This window comes from Equus quagga, chromosome 1 (assembly GCF_021613505.1).
Source record: "Equus quagga isolate Etosha38 chromosome 1, UCLA_HA_Equagga_1.0, whole genome shotgun sequence".
Classification (NCBI taxonomy): Eukaryota; Metazoa; Chordata; class Mammalia; order Perissodactyla; family Equidae; genus Equus; species Equus quagga.
The window spans coordinates 75,894,931-75,909,088 of NC_060267.1; the positions used below are offsets into that span (position 1 = coordinate 75,894,931).

General features: G+C 48.5%; 1 protein-coding gene across 2 annotated transcripts; it reads right to left on the minus strand.

The window, feature by feature from the left end:
* Positions 1-553: 553 nt before the first annotated feature.
* RNF183 (ring finger protein 183) lies at positions 554-7,110 on the minus strand. Of its 2 annotated transcripts, none has more exons than XM_046681673.1 (2): positions 6,744-7,110; positions 554-1,677 (listed from the first exon to the last, which is right to left on the minus strand). In XM_046681673.1, the coding sequence occupies exons 1-2, from the start codon at positions 6,844-6,846 to the stop codon at positions 1,061-1,063; spliced, it is 720 nt and encodes a 239-aa protein (XP_046537629.1). In that variant the 5' UTR covers positions 6,847-7,110; the 3' UTR covers positions 554-1,060. The 2 variants fall into 2 exon arrangements, with proteins under 2 accessions (XP_046537629.1, XP_046537638.1); XM_046681682.1 differs by lacking the exon at positions 6,744-7,110 and adding an exon at positions 2,384-3,047.
* Between the last annotated feature and the right edge of the window lie 7,048 nt (positions 7,111-14,158).

A 14,158-nucleotide genomic window follows, 5' to 3' on the forward strand; every position in this document is an offset into this window, starting at 1 on the left:
CACTTACACTGTTTCCGAGCCCTGGGCCTCCAGGCAGCATTAAAACTGTGGAAACAGAAACCAAGGTTTTAGACACTGCAGAGGCGGCAGCTTGCAGTCAAGCAGCAGCCCGAGCATCCATGTTCTATCTAGTTTCCTTGGTTCGTAGATTCTGTCATAGAAAATGAAACCAGGGTCCCCTGCCTGCGTGGCCCGGGATGGGAGCTATGCAGGGTCTTCGCCTTAGCTCTTGAGACCAGAATGACAGTGCCTGAGAGCGGGGAGTGAGGGCTGCGCCCAGCACCCACCAGGAGGAATAAACACCTCCTCCAAATCCCAGATTTCCTTTGATCCACTGACCCTGGCCACTTTCACCTTTAATCCTTTACACTCTTAACACTCCATAAACCACGCAGAGTTTGTCTTGTACAGGAGGCAGCTGAGTGAGCACGCCCTCCCTGCTGGAAGGGTTCTGCCGCCCCGGGATAATCCCCTTGTCTTCCCCTCGTTCCAGCACAGCACCAGCCAAACAAATGGGTGTAGGATGAGTAAGTGAATGAATGAATGAGTGCAGACCATTTTTACTGGGACTGGTGGTAAGATATCCAAGCAGAAAACAGAAAGGGGAAAACAAACACATTTGCTCACAGAACTAAATCTCACTTTCCAAATTTTTTAGCAACACATAATAAAAAGAGCAACTCAAGGAGATGTGAACCGAGTTCAGAGCAGCTCCAAGGAGAAATGCGACTTGCTATTTCTGGTGGTCAGCTTCCTGGCTAGTCGTCCAACCCTTTGGCACAGCTTGCTACGTAGCTCTGGAGTCACAGACCTGCTTCTCTGCCCTTCCATGACCCCATGGTTCACACGCTCTTCACAGCTCTCCCCAGCCCTTTAGCTTTCAGAGGTTCTCATTATAGTAGGACTGTCTCTGTTCCCAGAAGCAAACACAAGGTCTAACTGATCCCTGGGTTGTAAAAATGAACAATGCTACAAAGGAAGGCAGCCCCAAACGAGGCTCTGCAGTCCCCATGCCCAGCAGCGGCCGAGAAAGGCTTGGTTCCTTATCCGGAACAGATGCTCACCCGACCCCCCAAAGGAACTGCTTGGTCCAAAAGATGGAGAAGATGAGCAAGAGCATGACGCTCAGGATGACAGCCATCAGGTAGGCAAAGATCCGGAACTGAGGGTTGCGGGAACACTCCCTCAGAGAGTAGTGGCTGGGGATGGAGATGGGCATGGGCCTGGTGGCAGAGGCCATGTCCTGGGGGGGCCCAGTCTGGTTCACAGGCTCGGGGCCTAGGTCCAGTGTGTAGACCTGGGGCTGGCGCAGGAAGTAGCGGCTCTTGGGCTGGTCCTTGAGACAGAGCTGACGGCCTTCCAGGATGACGTGGTGGGGCTCCAGGCGAAGCAAGGTGAGCATGGCAATATCCGTGGGCAAGTCAGTGACAGGCTGCCCAGAGGCCAGCACAGTGGGCTGGCGACAGAGTGGACACAGCAGCTGGCGACGGGCCGGAGTCACCAGGCTGAGGTGGGCCAGGCATTCCAGGCAGAAGGAGTGACAGCAATCCAGCACTTTCGGGGTGTGGAACGTGTTGTTGAAGGGGTTCCAACAGACAGGGCACTCAGCCTCAGGCTCCTGGCCCTGCTGCTCGGCCATCCTCAGACCAGACGCCGGGTGGCCTTGCAGGAGATGACCTGGCAGGCAGAGAGAAGGAGCAAAGGAACACCCAATGAACTGTGGCCCTGCGCTTGCTCCTAGGCTAGGAGTTCTGTGGGTTGTCAAAGGGTATTACCACCCACATTTCACAGATGAAAGGACTTAGGCTCAAAAAGAGGAAGCGATTTGCTCCAGATCACCCAGTTCCTAAGCCGCGGAGTTGAGTCTGGTGCTCCTGCAGCGTCCCCTCTGGGCCTGAGCCACCCCACCGTTGGTGATCTGCCACCGAGGGAGACTGCAGCCCCTCTTTGGAAATGGATACAAATGCCCCGTGTGCTCCACGTGGCTGCCCTCGGCTTCTCGGGCTCCAGGGAGACAGAGGGGAGCCACAGTCTGTGGTTCATGCTGGAGGTCAGCTACTTCCTTCGCTGCTGCCTCAGATCCCTGACTAGTGCAGAGATGGGCTTTGTGAATCCCCCGGTCTGTCCCTCCTCCAGGGACAAATGCCAGGCCCTTTCCCTCCTCCCACTCGGCCACAGAGTCCATTTGCCCAGTCTTTGATACAGGGCATGGTGCTGGCCTGACGAGGGGTCCCTGGCAAGGCGTCTCCCCTTGACCCGGCAGCTTGAAGAGGCTCCCCTGCCCAGGTCCCCAGATCAGCCCTTCCAGAGCCTCCTTCCAATCCTCGGCCTCCTCTGGCTCCTCCTCCCTCCTTTTGTTCCAGGAAACCCCCAGGGCACCCACCTGGGCTTCGCTGGCACTAGAGCGGTCAGGCAGACTACCCTGAAGGACCTGATGTTTCAGTCTCTCCCTCTCCTGAATCCACAAAGCTTTGGGAGACAGCCTTCTTGCCACCAACCCCGGGGCCGTCTCCATGGGAGCGCACACACATAGCACCTGGAGCTGCCAGGTGGCCCAGGCTGCAGCTTCTGGAGCTCACCTGCCTGCAGCGAAGGCCAGAGAGCTGCCTGGGTGCAGGGTGGGGAGGCATGGGAGCAGAGTTCCCCCAGGGCGTGGCAAATGCACAACCCTGGAAGGCAAGGATCTGCAAGGCTGTGGGCGGTCCCTTCAAGACCTGGGATCCCGGCAGGAAAGGTAGGGGTGGCAATTTCCTTTTTCTAGATTGTGGAGAGGGTAGGTGAGCCTTCTGGCTTCCTCACTCCTGGGCCCTCGTTCTTCTCTAAAATGGCTGAAACCTCCTTCTCACACAAAGGAGCTGCCTGCCCTGTACTTCAACTGCTGTGAAATTCACCTGCTGCACAGCCTCAAGTCTTTGAATATCAGATCCAGCAAGTTCTCTCCAGTCTTCTGATCATTGCATGTGCCCAAGTAGCTGCAACTAGAACTTGCAAGCCTGCTGCCTTCTTTGTTCTTAGAACACAGCCAGCCAGCCTGGCAGGCACTGAGCACTGAGATCTTAGAGTCCAAGCATTGGCAATCCTACCACCCTTGACGCCTTAAAAGAGGGATCCAGGAGAAGGGCTGCAGCCCCGCTTCCCCATTTCAACCAGAAACGCTTAGCTTTTCTCTGTCGGTCATTTGAATAAGCCGAAGAGTGGAACTGCTGAGGAAATAAAGTTTAAAAACCACTTCTCCATCCTAACCCCTCACTTTGCAGATTGGAGGCAAGAAGTGACTCTCACGCAAGGTCACCCAGCTTCTTTCTTTCTTTCTTCCTTTCTTCCTTTCTTTTCTTTCTTATTTTTGAGGAAGATTAGCCCTGAGCTAACATCTGCTGCCAAACCTCCTCTTTTTGCTGAGGAAGACTGGCCCTGAGCTAACATCCATGCCCATCTTCCTCCACTTTATACGTGGGACGCCTACCACAGCATGACCTGCCAAGCGGTGCCATGTCTGCACCCGGGATCCGAACCGGCGAACCCCGGGCCACCGAAGCGGAACGTGCACACTTAACCGCTGCGCCACCGGGCCGGCCCGCATCATCTACCCTGATTGAGTTGACACCTGAAGCAAAACCCACTTACACTCTCTCACCCGTGCTTCCTGGTTCTCTTCTAGGCCTCTGTCACTGCTCCGGATAGGGAAGAGGAAATGAAGAGATGGAGGAGGAGGGTGGAAAAGCTCTGACCAGAGCTGGGATAGTTTACCGAGGATCCTTACCAATGGGTGCCTTCTGTGGATCACTCATCCATCTACAAACAGTTATGGAGTTACTACTGAGTGCTCACTATCTGCCAGGCGCCATGCTGGGCGTTGGGTAAATAATGGTGAATAAAATAGACATGGTCGTTGACCTCATGATATTTAGCGTCTAATGAGGGAAAGAGACATTTAATGAGTAATGGGCCAGAAATAAATACATAATTTTAATGAATGCTATAAAGGACAAAAAGGAAAATGGGCTTAGGCGGCTAGCTGCTGCCGATGAGACCACCAGGAAAGGTTTCTCCAAAGAGGTGACACGAAAGCTGAGGTGGAAGGATGACAAGAATCCAGCCATGCAAAGTGAAGGACATTCCAGGCCAAGGGGACAACATGTGCCAAAACCCTTACGTGAGACAAAGCTCTGCCAAACTCAGGATGTGAAGTGGGGGGGAGGGGCAGGACTGAGGTGCAGTGGGTGGAGCTGCGGTGGGAAAGTGGCTCAGAATGAAGGCAGAGAGGGAGGAGGCAGGCCCTGAAGCTGGGGAATGAATGCATGTGGATTTTATTCTAGGGGTGAGTGTGAATGTGTGTGTGTGTACGGGGTGTCACCTGATTCCATTTCCATTTTAAAAACACAGTTCCAGCTGCAGAGCAGAGAACAGACTGGAAGGTCAGAGAGGAAATGGAAGACCAGTTAGGGGCTCTAGCAGTGGCCCAGGCTGGGATGGGGGAGCTTGGTGTGTAGGTCAGGCCACGGTGGAGAAGATCCATGGGGATGGGGTGAAAGATATCTTCCCAAGAAGCAGCAGACAGCATAGATTCTGGAACCAGGTTGTTGAGGCTCATGACCCCAGATCCACTGCTTATTAGAGCCGTGATTCCAGCTGAATTGCTTAACCTCTCTGTGCCTCCATTTCTTCTTCTGAAAAGGAAGCTAAAAGTAGTACATCGGAGGGCAAAGCTCTTAGATAGAGCCTGGCACCGAGTAAATACTGTCTGTGTGGTGGTTGGCATTCCTCCTACAAATGTATTTGAGAGAGAGGAAGGGTCAAGGCTGACTTCGAGGCCACCTAAGTTTTTTTTCTTTTTCTTTTTTAAAGATTGGCACCTGAGCTACCATCTGTTGCCAATCCTTTTTTTTTTCCCTCTTCTCCCCAAAGCCCCCCAGTACATAGTGGCATATTTCAGTTGTGGGTCCTTCTGGCTGTGCTATGTAGGACGCCGCCTTAGCATGGCTCAATGAGCTGTGCTAGGTCCACACCCAGGATCCGAACCAGCAAAACCCTGGGCCACCGAAGTGGAGCATGCAAACTTAACCGCTCGGCCACGGGGCCAGCCCCCCACGAAACTTTTATGCACTGAGCTTGGAGGAGCCCCTGACTTCCAGAGTGTGTCAGAAGCAGACCTCAGGGGCCGGCCCCGCGACTGAGTGGTTAAGTTCGAGTGCTTCGCTTTGGTGGCCTAGGGTTTTGCCGGTTCAGATCATGGGCGTGGACATGGCACCGCTCATCAGGCAACGCTGAGGCAGCATCCCACACGCCACAACTAGAAGGACCACAACTAAAATATGCAACTATGTGCTGAGGAACTTTGGGGAGAAAAAGGAAAAATAAAATCTTAAAAGAAAAAAAAAAAGCAGACCTCACTGGGAATCCATCCCCCGGAAAGAATCAAGGACCAGTGCAAAGATTTGATCACAGAGCTACCTGCAAAGCACAGTTCTAACGATGAAGTCTTGAAACTACCCGGTTACCCAAGAGGAGGACATGGATTGAATAAATTCTACTTCATTCATATGAAAAGACTTTCTGCAGCCTTTCAAATGATGGGATCAAACATCTATTAATAGGAAAATATGGTCGTAATATGTCATTCAGTGAAAAGAACCAGTAATAAAACCATAATAAAACAATATAACCGCATTTTCCAATAAATGTGTGCAGGGGAAGAAAGGTCTGAAAAGACAGGCGCCAAAATGTCAACAGTGGTCATCTCTAGGGGTAAGATTATAGGTGTTTTGTTTTGTTTTTTAATTCTCTTAACTGAAAATTTCAACTGTACTACAGTAAGCTTGTGTTACTATCCTTAAAGATGCCCCCACCCTCCCCGAAGCAGAGCTGCGGTTTCTGAAGTCCCAGGGCCGTGATAAAGTGCTGTCCGAGAGGCATGATCATTGTTGCATCAGCACCCGAGCCCATACCTGCCGCGGGCCCTCTGTCGTTTCCGGATCAGCGGGTCAGGCTCCAGCCTCTCCAGGAGACTCTGGCCTGTATCCGCCCACCAGCCACCCCCAGGCCAGCACAGCTCGGCTACACTGTCCTGAACACCACCCCAGAGGCATCGCCTCGGTCTATGGCTGAGTCAGACAGCCAGATATCAACTGTCGGTAGCATCACCCCAGTGTTTTCAACCTCGAAAGGAGAGAGATGAAGAACGAGCATTTTTATAACACTTCACGGTTTACGAAAGACGCCAGTCCTTGCTAGGATCTAAGTGTGGCAACTCACATTGACATGGTATAATTGCCTTTTCCCATTTATTTCCATTTGCATAAGGCCATTTGGTTCTTTAAAACCACCCCATGAAGGAAGCAGGATAGGGAGTTGAAAGTGTGCAGGCTTTGGAACCAAACTTATTTGCTGGGAGGCTTAGATAAGTGGTTTAACTTCTCTGAGCTTCATTTTCCTCTGTAAAATAGGCTGATAATCCCACCTTACAAGGTTGCTGTGAAGAAGGGATAGTGCCTGAGCAGGTAAAAGCACGCCAGGTGCACCATACATAGCGGGATGCTTTCATACCCATTTTATAGATGGGGAAGCCGAGGTTCAGAATGGTGAAGTGACTTGCCCGAGACTTCACAGCTCAAGAATGGCTGAGCTTAAAAGGTGATCCCAGGAGCCTGACATCCCAGGCCAGTGTTCACCCACTGAACCACGCTGCCTCTCAGGACACTAGGGCCTTGTGGCCCACCCTTCCGTGGCCCTCTCTGGCTGCTTACCTGCTCCCTCCTCGCTCCTCCTTGCTGGCCCTGCAGATGTGCTCTGTGCTCTGACTTCTTGTGGCTCGGTTTCCAGGCAGCTGTGGGCGGGTCTTATTTGCATGGGTCTTCACGCACCTCCTGGCCGGCTCTCTCTCTTTCAGGTTTTCTCTTCTTCCTTCTCACGACTTTAACTGTCTGCCGAACTGGAGACAGCCTGGAAGTTTCGAGTTCATCTTCCTCCTGTGAGTCACTCTGGCTTCTTCTCTCATGAGGTCAGAGTCCACTGATCCTTGCAGACCTCTGTCCTGTGTTAGGTTGGTCTCCTGCCATCATCTCTGAGTGTACTCGCCCTCTGCGTGCTGACTGCCTTGACTCTTGACGCATGCACAGCCTTCCTCTGCCGGGAAGGCGGGCTGTCTCTAAGCCACTCTGCCCCTCAGCCCAGACAGAGCCTTCCTTATTCTGATCGCTTACAGCCAATGTCCAAAGTGCTCTTGCAAAATATTAATAGAAAGGCAAATAATCCAACAGAATCAGGGAAGAGCCATTTAAGCATAAGCATGAAGAGCCCGGGCTCTCAATCAGGTTTGACTTCTGGGTCAGAGTCAAATCCTCACTCAGAATCCAGACTCTACTTACTAGCAATGGGGACTTGAGCAAATTAGTTAATTTCTCCAAGCCTCAATTTCCTCACCTAACCAGGCAAATAATTTTACCTACTTGAGGCCAACCCCATAGCCTAGTGGTTAAATTCAATGTGCTCTGCTTTGGCAGCCCAGATTTGGTTCCCAGGTGCAGACCTACACCACTCATCGGTGGCCATGCTGTGGCAGTAACCTGCATACAAAATAGAGGAAGATTGGCACAGATGTTAGCTCAGGGTGAATCTTCCTCAAGTGAAAAGAGGAGATTGGCAACAGTTGTTAGCTCAGGGCAAATCTTCCTCAGCAAAAAAAAAAAAAAAAAAATTTAGCTACTTGATCTGCAGATTAAATGAGATAATCCATGAAGAGATCATAACACAGTGCCTGGTACATGGGAACATGCAGCAAATGTTAACCAGAACTATTATTATGATACACAATGAGGCAAATCACAGGAAGAGAAATGGAAATGGAATGTCTATGTAATTGTTCAACCTCATTTATAATTATAGAAATTCACATTTAAATGAGACACTGATTTTTTTCCTATCTGATTCACAAATATTAAAATAATAGTAACTAAAAAACGCTGCCTATTATTTAAAGGAATAATAGCAGTTCCTTTACTGACCTTTTAAAGGGGTTTGGAAAATAAACAGAAATACATAAATGTATTTGACCGGTGATGTAATCAAATGCCCTAGTCCCCTCATTTTATGTTTTTAAATTTTTCTTTTATTTTGGAAGGGGTAATACATCCACATTGTTCACTGTGGGAAAGGTTTGATTTTGCAATGAAAATGTTCTTCTCCCAGCCGCCTAGTTTCTCGAAAATTAGGGTATTATACTATTCGTTTCTTGTATTTCTTTCCAAAGATGTTTTACTGGTACACAAACAAAATGACTATGGCTAAATGTCTATGTATTCCTTTTCCTTCTTTTTACAAATGTGTATATTGTATTCACTGTTCTGCGCCCTGCTTTTTCCTGTAATGATGGATCTGAGTTACCATTCTCTGTTAATACATTAAGAGCTTTTTCAGTTTTTTAATGGTTTATCATAGTTCATTGAATGGCTGTACCATAAATTACTTAACCATTCTCCTATTGGTCCAATCTCTTCATTTTCTTTCTTTCTTTTTCTTTTTTTTTTTTTTTTTGAGGAAGATTAGCCCTGAGCTAACATCTGCTGCCAATCTTCCTCTTTTTGCTGAGGAAGACTGGTCCTGAGCTAACATCCGTGCCCATCTTCCTCTACTTTATATGTGGGACGCCTGCCACAGCATGGCTTGATGAGCAGTGCCATGTCCACACCCGGGATCTGAACCAGTGAACCCGGGGCAGCCGAAGCAGAATGTGCAAACTTCACTGCTGTACCACTGGGCTGGCCCCTCTTCTTTTTTTTTTTTTTTAAGATTGGCACCTGAGCTAACGTCTTTTGCCACTCTTCTTTTTTTCTTCTTCATCTTCTCCCCAAAGCCCCCCAGTACATAGTTGTAGGTCCTTCCGGTTGTGCTATGTGAGACACCGCCTCAGCGTGGCCTGATGAGCGGTGCTAGGTCCACACCCAGGATCCGAACTGATGGAACCATGGACTGCCGAAGCAGAGCGCACGAACTTAACCACTCTGCCACCGGGCGGGCCCCCAATCCCTTCCTTTTAAATATGTAAATATTGGATGGAAAAATAAATGCCGAAATGATTACAAGATTTAGATGAGCCTAGAATTGTGTGAAAATAAAGTTGTGGGCTTGGGGAAGTCTTAGGTCCCTAAAAGAGATCTCTAAGCAATTTTCCCCCTCTTTCTAAGCTGGAGGCAGAGGGCTGCCTCGAAGCATGCCTTGGTGGTCTGGGGATCCCTCTCAGCTCTGGAATTGCCTGCTTTCCAATGTCACTGCTGTTAACTAAAGTTATTGGGGATTCAAGACCCTGATTTAGCCCAGAGGATCTGCTTTGTATTTGACAGTTTGGAAACCATGCTTTCTGGTTTGACGACACTCGTGCAAACCATGAGGAAGTTCATATACTTTGACCTAATAAAATAATTCTCTGGAGGTATCCAAAAGCTATATGTGATATTGAGATTTATGATAAATATGTATTTGGTCCTTGTCCTATTCCTGGCACAGAGCTCCAAAAACCCTTGGAATTTCCTAAGTGATAAGAGCGATAAAGGTGTCTCTCATTCTGTTAATGAGGTGAACTTTGGAAAGCCCCTTAGGTAACCTAAGGATGGGGGTTGGTTGCCAGGGGAACCAACCTGGAAATTAGAGGGTTGGAACTTCCAGCTCAGTTTCCTCCACCCAACTCCCGGGAGGGGAGAGAGGCTGGAGATCCAGTTCAATCACCAATGGTCAATGATTTAATCCATCATGCCTACGTATCGAAGGCTCCGTAAAGACCCAACGGGACGGGGCTCAGAGAGCTTCCAGGTTGGAGAACACATGGAGACTTGGGGAGAGTGGCTTGTTCTGAGAAGGCGTGGAAGCTCCGCTCCCTTTCTCCACACCTTGCCCTATGCATCTCTTCCATCTGCCTGTTTCTCTATATCCTTTATAATAAACTGGTAAACGTGAGTAAATGTTTTCTCTGAGTTCTGTGAGCCACTCTAGCAAATTAACCAAACCCAAGGAGGGGGTTGTGGGAACCTCCCATCTATAGCTGGTTGGTCAGAAGCACAGGTGACAACCTGGACTTGCGATTGGTGTTGTAGCGGAGGAAGGCATTTCCTCTACCCACTCTGGGTCCTTCTGGCCGGACAATGAATTAAATTCACATGAGACAGAATAACAGGAGAAAATTAGACAAAGCTTTATAACGTGTATACACGGGAGAGGCTCAGGCAAACTGAGCAACTCAGCCAACTGGCCGAGGCTGCCTGTTGAAGTATCTTCAGCTACAGAGAAGGAGGACGTTTGGGGTAGCGATTTGGGGCTTCAAAAGGGAGGAAGGCAACCCACATGGAAATGGAAAAGCAAATGTTTGGTGAATAGAACTTTGATAAGAGTGGGCTTAGCAAGGATCCTCCCAGTCTACCGGAACCCAAAGTTATCTGTGGTGATGGCCTGTCCTGGAGACAGGCCTTTATTTTAAATTTGTTTTAGGCAGTTAGTGGGGAAAGGTCGAGTGTTCTTGCTGAGTCTGAGCCTTTATTGTCTGCAGCTAAAAATGATCTGCATACCACAGTGGCGCATCCTGGGGCGGCCTGCCCTGGACCCCATCAGTGTCTGAAGTGGGGGACAGTCTTGTGGGACTGAGCCCTTAACCGGTGGAATCTGACACTATCTCTGGGTAGATAATGTCAGGATTGAGTTGAATCGTAGGACACCCAGCTGTTGTTGGAGAATTGCTTGATGGAGTTCCACAGACACACATCGGAATTGATGTCAGAACCGGAATATGCCTGTATGTTTTGGTTGAGTAAGAATGTTCATCGCAGTTTTATTTTAACCACAAATGATTGAAAACAATATAAAAGTCCAATGAGAACACGTCAGTTCAATGGAAAACTACATAATCATTTAAATGACGTTGCGGAAGAATTTTTATTGATTTGTGGAAATGGTCACAATATACTGTAAACGGAGGGGGAACGTGGTTTACAAAATGGTGTACGTAGTATGAGCTGGATTTTGTAAAACAAAATGTTACAGTGATTATCTCTGGGTGATGGGCTTACTGGTATTGTCATTTTCTTCTAACCTATATTTTCTAAGTTTTCATTAATACATATGTATTATTTTTATAACAGGAAAATTGAATTGGAAAGTAAGTCTGAGTTTTCTGCAACCAGGGAATGCAGAATTTAAAAAAAAAAGCAGAGAGGACACGTAAGAAATCAGTCACGGCATTGCAAACGTTGAAATAAACATAAAATAAACCAAGGCCCCTTTCCAGGTCACTAATTGTCTGGTGAGCAAATGCATTATCATAATGTCTCTGGGTGGTCGGGGCTGGGGAGTCCTTTGCAAACACTGGAAAATTTTTCCAGGGAGATACCCAGGAGAGATAGTGAGGCGTCTCAGGAATTTGAGAGTTGAACAAATTCAGTTCATGCCTGGGGCGTGAGGTCAGCCAGCTGGAAAAGCATCTCGTCTAAGCTGTACCTTGGAACCGGATGAGTGAAGAGTCATGAGACAGTCAAGAGACATGAGCCAAGGTCTGGAGCGGCGGTGCAGGTATGAAGCCATCGGGGAGGAGGAAGCAGCAGAAGGCAGGGGTGAGCAGTAGAGGATGGACAAAAGGCAGTGATGAGGCAGGTCTGGGTCAGGCGACCATCAGCGTTTAACAAGCCCCCCGCTCCTCGCCGAGGGCAGGGGGCAAATCTCCCTGTGGGGCATCACATCGTCGTCATCACTCAGAACCTTGCGTAGGCCTATCTGGACTTAGTCCCAGCAGCGTAGGCATTTCCTGGAAATTGTTAGAAATGCAGAACTTCGGGCCCACTCCAGACCTGCTGAGTCAGAATTTGCATTTTTACAAGATGCCTAGGGGATTCAGAAACACGCTAAAGTATGACGAGTACTGATTTACGAGAAATAGCCCCAGTATATGCTCCTTGACCTGTCCTGATTACATTCGTCTTCAGATTGATAAAGACTTCCTAAGGACTGACACCTGGAAGTAGAAATCCTAGACAGGGCTGGGTCAATCCCAACCTGGGAATGGGCATCCCCGGCATCTGCTTTATGCAGCATCCGAATTCGTTTTACAAGGTCACAACCCCTTGGGCCACAGAATGTTTCATACTAAAGATCGTATGCTACATTTACCATACGTCAAGTAACGCTCCCAGTGGGATCTAAGGCAGCACCCTGTAATCCAATGCATTAATATCCTGCAATTTATTATAAATGGACATCAAGAAGAATAAACACCATAAGGTCAGGTCAATTTTGGCACCAAATTTAATGAAAAAACTTTGTCCCTCAGAGAGTGGGGATTTTAGAATTTTGGATACGGGCTGTGAACTATTTCATTTACTTTATTTTTAGAATGTGTCAACTGTTAGAAACACTGCTGTGGTGCTACTTCCCAGCCCTTGTTAACCTCAGACTCAGCAAGAACTGCAAGATCTAGATACTCTTTCAAACATAAAGTAGTTCGCAGACTTCCTCTCATCAAGCAGGTCACATCTGTCATGGTTATTCCCAGATCAACTCAAGGGGTTGTGTGAGAAGCAACTGGATTTTGATGAAATTAAGAATTTATCCCAGCTAATATTCATGCCAAATGTCAGAGCTGAGGCTGGAACCCAGGGTCTCTGACTCCTGGTCTCATTTTTCCCTCTCCTGCCTTCGTCTGAGGACAGTGGGTGTGAGCTCCTGGGCAGCCTTCTCCCCTCTCGGACAGGCTCCGGCTGAAGGATGAAGGATGAAGCATGCGCTTCTTGCACGTGCCTCTTGGTATGTTTAGCAACATGGAACTGAAACTGGACAGCTCTTTCTCCAGCTGGGCTGTGAATGAAGCATCTCGCCGTTCAATTCCCTAGACCTGCAGGCGCGTCAAGGTGGCAGCACTTGACCCTCGGAAGGTCCTTGGTGTGAGGTGGTCCCGGCACAGCCAGGTGAGTCCTCACACTTATTCTGATGAGCCCTGCCAGGAAGACAGTGGCAAAGAGTTGGCTGGAGGCTGTTTGTATTAGCAAGGTCCAGGGAGTCTCCAGGAAGGTCTCAAAGGTCTTCTCCAAATGCCAGGAGAGAAAGCTCTTGGGCCAGGGTCCATCTCTGCTCTTGTAATGCTCAGTGGCAACACTGGCGGAGGGCCCTCTCACAGGGCTTTTGGTGTCAAAATCAGGACACCAGGGAGCTCCCTCCTCTCGGGGTCTGCAGGTCTCATTTCTGCTCCTCCTTGGGCCTCCTGGCCTCTACCTTTCTCATCTGTGCTCCCCTCTATATCTGTATAGTTTCTCTTCTCTCACGGGGGTTTATGCTTTAACTTTTATTACAATACATGTCCAATATAGAAAAAGTAGGAAACTCAGATGAATATAAAAATTACTGAGCCTTCGGGACAATGCTACGCACTATTCCAGGGCTCTGCCTGAACTTGATAACTCATCCTTGATGACAGCTCTAGGGGTGGGTCCTTTCATTGTACCATCTCTGTTTGACAGATGAGGGCACTAAGACACAGAGAGATCAACTCACTTGCCCAAGGTCGCAGGGCTAGGAAGTGACAGACGGGATTTGAACCAGGCAGCGTGGGGCCAGAGTCCACATCCTAACCAACAGGCCGTACTGCCACCTCTCGGGAGAAAATAAACTCACCCCAAATCCTACACGCAGAGGTAACCACCGCCATATTTAAATGTATAGCCTTTCACTGTCTTTTCTTTATAAGTATTTTAAATAGTTTTCATAAATTATTATCAAATGCATCATACTCTCTGGACTGTTTTCTAACCTATTCTTTCACTTAGCTTCCTACGTCAGAGTCTTCTACAGTCTTTTCTTCAAAGTGAAAGTAGTCTTATTTTTTTATCGTAAAAGGGATAAAGGAAATAACAAATTTATGTGTTTGCTTGAATCTGCACCAAGTGTTGGCGAGGATGTGGACCAGCTGAAACTCTGCTAACTCCCTGCACCATGAGTGGGAATGTGAGTGGGGACTTTTGTGGAAAAGAGGTGGTATTTACTAAAATTGGTCATGCGAATTACCCTGTGCCCAGAAAGGCCACTGCTAGCTTTACAATGAACACAAACGCATGCATATGTTCACCAAACGACCTTTTTAGAATGTTCACAGCAGCACTATTGATAAGAGCCCCAAATTAGAAACTATCCAAAT

Bases quoted from the DNA above. Each gene is read 5' to 3' on its own strand.
- RNF183 (XM_046681673.1), bottom strand. From the start codon at position 6,846: ATGCAAATAAGACCCGCCCACAGCTGCCTGGAAACCGAGCCACAAGAA. The intron at 1,678-6,743 runs GTAAGCAGCCAG...TCTGCCTGCCAG, and splicing joins GAGGAGCGAGGAGGGAGCAG to GTCATCTCCTGCAAGGCCAC.